The sequence below is a fragment of the Cynoglossus semilaevis genome, chromosome 14 (genome assembly GCF_000523025.1).
Source record: "Cynoglossus semilaevis isolate Cse_v1.0 chromosome 14, Cse_v1.0, whole genome shotgun sequence".
In the NCBI taxonomy this organism is placed as follows: Eukaryota; Metazoa; Chordata; class Actinopteri; order Pleuronectiformes; family Cynoglossidae; genus Cynoglossus; species Cynoglossus semilaevis.
Window position 1 is genome coordinate 27,127,368 of NC_024320.1, and position 9,693 is coordinate 27,137,060.

Sequence of the window (9,693 nt, forward strand, 5' to 3'; positions counted from 1 at the left end):
AAAAAAAAAAAACAACTATAAATTGACGAATGTAGACGTCGCCGCATCAAACCAACGTCTTCGTGTGTTTTCCATGATGAAGGGGTCGAGGTGTGAAAATAATTAGCTGTATGTTGTATGTGCTAAATAAAAACTAGCATGTTCTTCTTTGCACTAACTGCTAGAACGCCCCCTGGTGGCAGAAGAAAAATCCATGGTTTAAAGTGTGGGGAAAAAAGTAGCGGCTTATAGTCCAGAAAATACGGTACTTAAATTTTTCAATATTTCAACAGACACTTTTTTTTTTTTGGCATACGACTGAAGGACCGCTTCCTCACCAGCAGGTGTCTCCACTTGCTGCCGGATCTTCTGGTTGATTTCCTCCTTCTCCTTCTTCAGCAGAGCGTTTTCTGTTTCCAGCTCCTCCACCCTCTAAGGTTTGGAGACATGTGATGACATCATCATCAGGACCCCCGGCGCCCCCTGGTGGTGACCCCCTGCTCTTTCGTCATGACCTCACCTGAGTCAGAGACTGCTTCTCACTGCTGTGCTCCTCCTCCAGCTGCTTCCTCTCGGCGTGCGCCTCCTTCAGCTCCCGCCTCAGCCGCTCCAGCTCCTCCTGCAGCGACGTCAGCTGACCGCCGTCGCTGTGCTGCGCCCGGAACACCTGCAGCTCCTTCTGCAGTTTGGTGACCTCCGTCTCCAGGGTGACGTTGGTGTGGTGCAGCACCTCATTCTGAGACTTGTACTCTTTGGACTGAAGCAGAAGGACACAACAGTGAGTGGCGCTGCGGCGCGGGCGGCCGTGTCACCGCGGCGGGTGTCGGCGCTCCGTACCTGGTCGTCCATCTTTCTCTGCAGCTGGACGATTTTGTTCTCCATGCCCGTGTTCAGGTTCTTCAGGTGTTGCGCAGACTTTGCCTCTATCTTCAGCTGCTTCAGCCGTTTCTTGGCCTGCGTGCGTCTGAAGCCACACTGGATGACCACGGCAGCGTTGCGCGCCCGTACGAACTTCTTCCTCTGCAGCCAGCCTCGAACGTTCTTCTGGATAATCATGGCCTTGTGGTGCAGCAGGAACTACACAACAGAGCCACAGTGTCACCGCATTCCACCTTCAATTAGATCTGGTCGTCGTCGTCGTCTCTGAGTCACTGCTCAGGAAGCGTGATGTGTTCAAGTCACGTCAGTTTTTTTTTTTTTACCTCCCAGTAGATCCTGCGCGTGAACATTCCCTTCGTGTAGGCCTGGATGGTGACGACAGCCTGTCTCACCCTCAGGTACGCCCGTCGATCTCTCACCATACGGTACTGTTTCTGACAGATGACAGCCGCTCGTGTCAGACGCAGATATTCAGCAAACCTGCAGGGGGAGACATCGGGTCAGACGTGGATGAGCTGTAGTTTATGTTTAAAAGACGGCGACTTCCTGCTCCTTCACAACCCACCTGCGGGCCAGGTACCCTCGACCGTATCTCTGCAGGGTGACCGCCATCTTCCGGATCTTTCTGTACCGGATTCTCTGGAGCCAGCCACGAACCGTTTTCTGAATCTTGATGCACGCCGCTCGGAATTTGTCGGCGCGCAGCTTCTCCAGGTACGCCACCTGACCTGCTCGGAAGAAGATCTTCGTCTTTCCGAACTGGAACATGTCCGGTTCCTGAGACACACGAAGAAGAACGTGTTCTCATCAACATGTGGACACCGTGACGGTCCCTGCCGTGGACACCGTGACGGTCCCCGCACCAGGGATTCAGAAACACAAACACAAATCCAGTTCTTTTTTTGTTTTGTCTTTTCCTCACCTTGATCAGCGTCTCCAGCAGTTTCTTACAGACCAACTTCCTGTCCGAGGACATGAGGTCGGACTTCTTCATTAACACTCTGTAGCGACTGAAGAAGTCGGGATAGGTCCACCTGGAAACAGGGAGAACTTCAGTACCTGCAGGTCACCCAGGTGTCCAGGTGGGCTGGTCCACGACTGGGCCACATGTTGAGAAACGCTGGACAACTATCCTACTATCTGTGACGATCTAGGTTCAGAACCTCAGACCACTGGACGATCTAGGTTCAGAACCTCAGACCATGGATCTGACCGAGCAGAAGAACAGAACCAGGAAAAGAAATACAACGGCAAAAACACTAAACAACTGAAGAGATGAAGGAGGAGGAGGAGGAGGAGGAGGTGCAGGAGGAGGAGGAGGAGGTGCAGGAGGAGGAGGAGGAGGTGCAGGAGGAGGAGGAGGAGGTGCAGGAGGAGGAGGAGGAGGTGCAGGGGGAGGAGGAGGACTTGCCTGGATGGATAGGATGGATACCCAGCTGCACTGATCCTGATGGTCTCCAGAACACCACAGGCTCGGAGCTGCTGGACCGCTCGCCTCGAGTCGAACCTGGAAGAAAAGAAACAGGTTCTAAACTCAGTTCAACCTAGAGGTGACATTCAGTAATGCAGCGTCCGAACCTCTTCTTGTTCTTTGGCATCGTGTGTGTGTGTGTGTGTGTGTGTGTGTGAAAGAGAGAGAGAGAGAGAGAGAGAGAGAGAGAGAGAGAGGCCCCGACAGACGTTTGGAGGAACTGAAGGGACTTGTGTGGAGAGTCACTTTATGACTTTCTCATCATTGAATTTACTGAGATCATGTGACGCAGCATCAGCATCAGCTGCAGCCAATCAACAGTCTGGTCACACTGAGCTTCTTTAGATTAGATTTCTGACCAGACTTAACTGTTATGGTGGTGTAACATCACTGTAACATCACCGTAACCTCACTGTAACATCACCGTATCGTTAGCGTAACATCACTGTAACATCACTGTAACATCACTGTAACATCACCGTAACGTTACCGTAACATCACTGTAACATCACCGTAACATCACTGTAACATCACTGTAACATCACCGTAACATCACCCAACTGTAATGTTACCGTAACACCTGACGGTGAAGCTAAAACACCTAACTGAGTTTTTAACTTTAATTTTTTAATCAATCTCTGGTTTGTTGTTGCAGAGTTTGAGTTTTTTTTAACGTAAACAAACTTCCTGCTACTTTAGTCAACTTTAGTCGAGGTTTCAGCTAGCTAGCTTAGGTCGGACGTTTACGTCTGTACGTATCTTTTTTTAGCTAAATTAGACTAAAGAATTCTGGCTAAGTTTACGAACATTTCGTTACGTTGGTTGACTTTTTGCTAACTTTATAATTTACTCTTAGCTAGCTCCGGCTATCATGTCGGTTAACATTCAGGTTCAGCCATTTCTTCAGTTTCTTCTGGATCTTCTTGGATCTACTTTTCTCTGGTGTTTTGATTCTGTTTTTACTCAGAACATGAGATTTCACTCACGAGAACGACTCTTTGAAGTCGTTGGGTTTGATGCAGCGGACGTAGTGCGGCGTGGTTGCGTTCAGGGTCTCCATGAGCAGCTGCAGAGAACTGCGAAACTGAACCAAACACAAGTGCGTGAGAAACACCACGTCGTACCACAGGGTGGCGCGCGGCCGTGCAGGCTCACCTGGTGTCCCACTGTTTTCCGGTGATCTTTGTTTGAAGTTTTGGGCGTGGATTTCATCGAACGCACGTTCACCCTGGACGACTTGGCGGCGGGAGCGTCGTCCTTCTCATGAAACAGATCTGCCACGAGCTGGAACTGAAAGAGTTACGATTGTTTACACGCACCGCGTCGTCGCCGCGTCGTTGTTGATATTGATATTTGTTGGATGTATTTATGAAATCCTTCACCACTGTTGGTCGACACCAACCTGGCTAGCCTTCAAGATGTTGATCTGCTCCTCGTACACCGTGTCTCTGTTCTTCTCCAGGAAGCCGTTGCACTGGTACTCCACCTACAACAGGTCAGTGTCCTACACGGTCAGTCGCTCTCAAGGCCAACTTTTTTCGCACCGCGTCGGAGAAAGGACGAACGTTTCGACGGTATCTGCTCACCTTGTCGGCAAAGTGAATGATGATGAAGGAGACGTTGGACATGCGAGGTTTCTGGAAGTGCGCGCTGCTGCTGTGCTGCTTGTAGAGCTTCTGAGCCCAGTTCAGGTCGGTTCCCCTCGGGACCTGAGCCACGACAAAGGGAACGAGGCGGAGAGTTGTTACGAACAGTTAGCGGTAGAAAGGAGTTCCTGAGTCGGCGATGGACGGCTCCTACCCTGCACTCCTCGTCCAGCAGATCCAGGATGCCGAGTTTAGCCTCGATCAGATCGATACACGGCTGGTTGTCGTAGAAGTCGATGAGCGTCCAGGGAATCTGCTCCTTCATGTACTCCTCCTGCTCCAACTTGAACACGTGCTGCAGAAACACGACAGAAACGGGGATCATGACCTGTACTGTGTAGTACTGCGTAGTACTGTGTAGTACTGTGTAGTACTGTGTAGTACTGTGTAGTACTGTGTAGTACTGTGTAGTACTGTGTACAGGGAACACAGACTCACAGAGTTGAACTGCTGCTGAAGTTTCTCGTTGGCGTAGTTGATGCAGAACTGTTCAAAACTGTTGATGTCGAACGTCTCAAACCTGGAACAAGAAAAAAAAAAAAAACATGACGCGGAAAAAAAAGATGACGATGATTAAGACCTGGTTAAAAACTTTGACGACCGACGTGAAAGACAAACTGTTAATAATGTATTCACATGTTTCTAAATGTCACCAGGTCATTCAGATTCCACGATCACTTTCATTCTCGTTACTAAGGACGTCCGATATTATCGGCCCGATGTTAGCATCATTGCGTAATAATAATAATCTGTAATAATCTTTATCGGTTTTTGCCTGGGATTCGGCAAATGACGTGTGACCTAAATAAAGGTTTTGGGGAAAAACGGGTGTATATGTAGGTGAAGGTCACTAGGTGGCAGCATAGGAGCTCATTTTATGAATCTATTTTAATAATGGTTTGTACAGATAAATAAATAAATATTACCAGCTACATCAGGGTGAGAGGGTTTATCGGTATCGTAAATTATTGGTAAGTTATTTGGGACAATTTTGTCAAATCGGATTTCAGAAAAAAGATAATATTGGACATCCGTACTTTTCACTCACTTCCTCTCTCTTTCTGGCTCATACTTTAGTTTCATGACGATGTTTGATTTAACGTGACACGTTGGCGTCCATCAGGTGTAAGACTTACCCGTAAATGTCCAGGACGCCGATGAAGGAGTGCTGCTTCGAGGACGTGTGTAATGAAATGTTGACGTGGTCCACGATCCAGTCGAACATGCGAGCGTAGATGTGTTTGGCGAGGGCGTCGCGAGCGTTGACCGCCTGTTTGCTGGACATGTTCTTCACGTAGGTCTCCGAGGTCGTGGCCAGCTTCCTGTGGCAGAGCCAGTGCTCCATCTGCTGGAGCTCCACGCCCAGGAGTTTACAAAAGTGCTGGAGGTGGGCGTCCTCCGTCTGCGGGGAGAAACATGTGGCTCACGTGGTGCAGGACGGTCAGAGACGGTCAGAGACGGTCACAGACGGTCAGAGACGGTCAGAGACGGTCACAGACGGTCAGAGACGGTCAGAGACGGTCAGAGACGGTCAGAGACGGTCAGAGACGGTCAGAGACGGTCAGAGACGGTCAGAGACGGTCAGAGACGGTCAGAGACGGTCAGAGACGGTCACAGACGGTCACAGACGGTCAGAGACAGTCACAGACGGTCAGACCTCAGACAGTTCCCTTCATAACTCTCCCTGTGTGTGTGTGTGTGTGTGTGTGTGTTACCGGAACGTGGCAGGACTCTCCGTCTCTCTCGGGACAGATCTCCACGTTCCCCAGGTGAAGTATGGAGGCCATCACTTTAAAGATGTTCATCTGAGTACTTTCTTTTACTCCTGTAACCACACGGGACAAAGACCTGAGTGAAGGACGTCCACGCTCTGACTGGATGTTGATGGTCCCCGTCCCTGTCCCCGTCCCCCTGCAGGGTTCTTACCCAGCAGGCTGAAGGCCTCTCTGGTCTTTTCAAAGTCTTCGGCGTCATTCACTCCTTCGATGAAAATGTTCTCCCCCAGCGACGTGTAGAAGAAGTCCTCTGCACTGCCTGCGAAAGGAAAACAGTCACACTCTGCACCGGGGGTACTCAACCCCCGGTCCGGGGACCCCTGCTGGTCGCAGTGGGACTCTGACACTGAGAGAAGAAAGTTTAAAAAATGTTTGAAAAATGATGGTGTGGTTTTACTGGTCCACAGTACCAGCTGTCTGGTTCTGGTACTAGGTTGGGGACCTCTGCTCTACACCGTTGTTTACCAAAGACTGGGTCGCGACCCTCATGTGGGTCGTAAGAGATTTTTTTCTCGCATCATGTTTTCTGACTTTTAAAACATGGGTCCCCAGAAAAAAAGTTTGGGAAACGCCACCCCACACCCCTGGGTCTGGACCTCTAGATTTTGATAACATTGGTGAAGACTGTGGTGCAGTGTGTCCCAGTGTGTCCCAGTGTGTCCCAGTGTGTCCCAGTGTGTCCCAGGAGGGTCATGGGTTCAGACTCACGGAGGTTCAGGTCCTTGAACTCTGGCAGAGTGGCCGAGGCGCAGAGCTGATAGAAGATGTGATAATTCCTCTCATCTTCAGCCTGTGAAGAGTCCAGAGGGAGTCACCGTGTCAGACACTAAAACCTCAACAACCAATCAACCTGCTGCTCCTGGTCATCACCTGGAACACCACCCTGGACTTCTCCAGAAGGTACGTCCGCATGTTGGCTCCGATGATGTGGTAGTGTCGGTTGAACCCGATCTGGATGTACTTCCCAAAACGACTGCTGTTGTCGTTCCGGGTAGTCTTCGCATTCCCGATGGCCTGGGGGACAGAGGACAGAGACAGGTGGCTGGTGATGTGAGGGGACGCGTCCACCGGGTCCACGGCGTCAGAGGGAGACTCACCTCCATGATGGGACTGGACGCCAACACCTTCTCCTCCACGTTTGCGTCACTGGCCGAACCTCCGACCGTGGCAAAGAAACGCATGGCGTACTTGGCAGAAACCGTCTTTCCTGCTCCGGACTCTCCACTCACGATGATGGACTGGTTCCTCTCGTCCCTGTGGGGACAACGCAAAGACAACGGCTAATCAGCTAATGCTAACATTCAGGCTGTCAATACGTGACAATTCTCGTCGGTTGAAATAAAAAACTAATCGCACATCAAGGTGTTAGCAGTAGGCTGCGTTAGCTCAGAAAGTCACTGGTCAAACTGTGACACTACACACTCCAGTCCAGTAGGGGGCAGTGTGCCCATAAAAACCCACTATCAAACCCAGACGTCAGGTCCTACGTAGGCTGAGAGACGTTCAGGTGTTGAAACAGAACGTGGGAAGAACTGGTTCCACAGACACCAACAGTGTTCTCCAGTGGAACTCTTTCCACTTCCTGTTCTTTCTCTTCTTCTTCTGTTGTTGTTGTTTCATATATTGACAGTTAACCAGGTCAACCAGACCAGACCAGTTTGACCAGTGGTGATGTGGTTCTAGCATCAGCAGCTCTGACCTGGCCATCTGCTTGTAGGCTTCTTCAGCTACAGCGAATATGTGAGGGTCCATGTCCCCCATGTTCTGTCCAGTGTAGGCGTTGATGACCTCCTCGCCATAGATCTGCAGCTGCTCATACGGGTTGATGGCCACGAGGACGATACCTGAGGAGGACACATCAGAGCAGAGCTCAGCAAACAGGGACAGAAGGAGAGACGGTGACGTCCACCGGGTAACAGTGAGGTAACGGTGACGTCACGTCCACCGGGTGACGGTGATGTCACGTCCACCGGGTAACGGCGACGCCACGACCAACCGGAAAACGCAACGCCCCCGGGCAATGAATGAATAATTATCCAAGAGCCTAAGATAATTCAAATATACCTTGTATAGCTACAGTGACAGGGAATGAAAAATCGGTCAATGCAGCTTTTGTTTTGGTAAGGCCAGGCATGGGCAAACTAAGGCCCAGGGGTTGGATGCTGCCCATTCAGCTTTTTAATCCGGCCCATTAAACTTTCCAAATTATATAATTTATATTATTATTATACTTCTGCATTTCCTAGATGGTGGAGAAAATGGTGGAGTCATGCCTTTATGCATGACTTTTACATGTCATTTATCTTAGTTCACACAAACACTCCATCTGTCTGCTACTGACCCAGCCCCCCTGTTCAATTTTAGGACAATTGTGAGTCAAAAAGTTTGCCTGTGCTTGGGTTAGGCTGAATACATGTTTGAAACTGGGCTAAAAGGGTTACTCAATTATTTTCTGCCATGTCCCCCCCCAGAGGACAGAGGTTTTTGACCCCCCCGCCCCTTCCCTGAATTGTACTACTCCACCTGGTAACATTTATTTATTGATCAGTACAAACCACTGTACTACTGTACTGAAATGGACTAATAAAATGAGCTGCAATGCTGCCATCTAGTGACTATTCACTTTCATATACAGACAGTTTTCCCAAACTATTTTTAGGGGACACATCATTTTGCGAAAACCCAGGCATTGAGCAAATATATACGATCCCCTGATTATTCAGATAGATTAATAAAATGAGCTGCTATGCTGCCACCTAGTGACTTTCACCTACATATACACCTGTTTTTTCCCCCAAACCTTTTTTTTAGGTCACATATCATTCGCCGAATCCCAGGCATTATGGGGTTTTCATTATCGGAGGAACAAAATAAACGATAACTTTTCGTACAGATATTACATAATTATTTATGCTAACGTGTTCCGATAACAACGGTCGGACGACAGACTGACCACAGTACGTGTAGATGTGGTTGGACTCCAGGAAGCGAACTTTGAGGTTGTGCAGCACCGCGGGTTCATGGAGGTAACTGAGAGCAGTGAGGTCGTTCTCCCCCACCAGGATGTCGGGGTTACGGAGGAAAGGAAGGGGGTTAGTCTTCGGACCCACGGGGTACTCCAGAGGCTGGGGTAAAACACACACACACACACGTGTAAATATATACATATATACATATAAAGTGTTTGTAATAATTACAGCTGCCAACAGGTGTCACTCACCGTCTCATCTTCCAGCGTGAGGTGAAGAACCGGCCCCCCCTCCTGGTAGTCCTTGGTGATCTCCGCAGCCTTCCACACATCCTCAGGGTCAGGGATCCAGACCCGGGTGTACTGGACCACAGGTCAGAGACAGACGGGGTGAGTCAAAGTATTCTCTCTGAACATCTGAGTCAATCGTGTTTATGATAGAAAATATGTGACGGTGTTTATTCATGAAGCTGGGGGGCAGGAGGGAGACCCCGCCCCCAGGTGTGAGACTCTTCAATCTGCTGGTTTGAAAAGGTGAAAGAAATGGTTTGATTCCTGTGGTTTTTGTGCTCAGCTGGAGAAGCTGCGAACTTCCTTCTTTCAACAGGAAGTAGGAAGTAGCACCTGACTGTCAGGGAGTTTAATAGACCAAAAAAGTCACACAAAGGTCAAAGGTCACAGCTTCACGTGAACTGACACATGTACGATCACAAATGGTGAAGTGTGCTTAAGCTAGCGCAAAAGCTAACAGCTAACTGTTTCCTTTACTAATTCAACTTAGTAACCTGGTTATTACTGAAGCCTGAATGTTTCAATTTAAAAAGCAGATCATTATTCCTGTTGAACCAATCAGAGGAGGCCTGCGTTACCACATGACCTCCGTCTTTGTCAGTGTTAAACTAGGCCACTCCAGGAACGGTCCAATGGCTGAGCGGCCCCAGCATGGGAGATGGTGAGAAATGAGGGCACAGAGGA

At 49.4% G+C, this 9,693-nt stretch overlaps 1 protein-coding gene across 1 annotated transcript in view; it reads right to left on the reverse strand.

Moving 5' to 3' along the window:
* myo5b (myosin VB) overlaps positions 1-9,592 on the reverse strand; it is a 16,497-nt gene extending 6,905 nt beyond the window's left edge. The window contains 24 exon segments of the mRNA XM_025062073.1: positions 318-411; positions 500-736; positions 817-1,056; positions 1,182-1,338; positions 1,424-1,635; positions 1,781-1,897; positions 2,284-2,365; positions 3,316-3,413; positions 3,485-3,619; positions 3,732-3,815; positions 3,916-4,038; positions 4,130-4,270; positions 4,414-4,495; positions 5,112-5,377; positions 5,691-5,800; positions 5,902-6,009; positions 6,459-6,540; positions 6,621-6,764; positions 6,848-7,004; positions 7,450-7,594; positions 8,704-8,875; positions 8,971-9,081; positions 9,343-9,346; positions 9,588-9,592. Coding sequence (XP_024917841.1) covers positions 318-411; positions 500-736; positions 817-1,056; positions 1,182-1,338; positions 1,424-1,635; positions 1,781-1,897; positions 2,284-2,365; positions 3,316-3,413; positions 3,485-3,619; positions 3,732-3,815; positions 3,916-4,038; positions 4,130-4,270; positions 4,414-4,495; positions 5,112-5,377; positions 5,691-5,800; positions 5,902-6,009; positions 6,459-6,540; positions 6,621-6,764; positions 6,848-7,004; positions 7,450-7,594; positions 8,704-8,875; positions 8,971-9,081; positions 9,343-9,346; positions 9,588-9,592 — 3,106 coding nt within the window.
* Between the last annotated feature and the right edge of the window lie 101 nt (positions 9,593-9,693).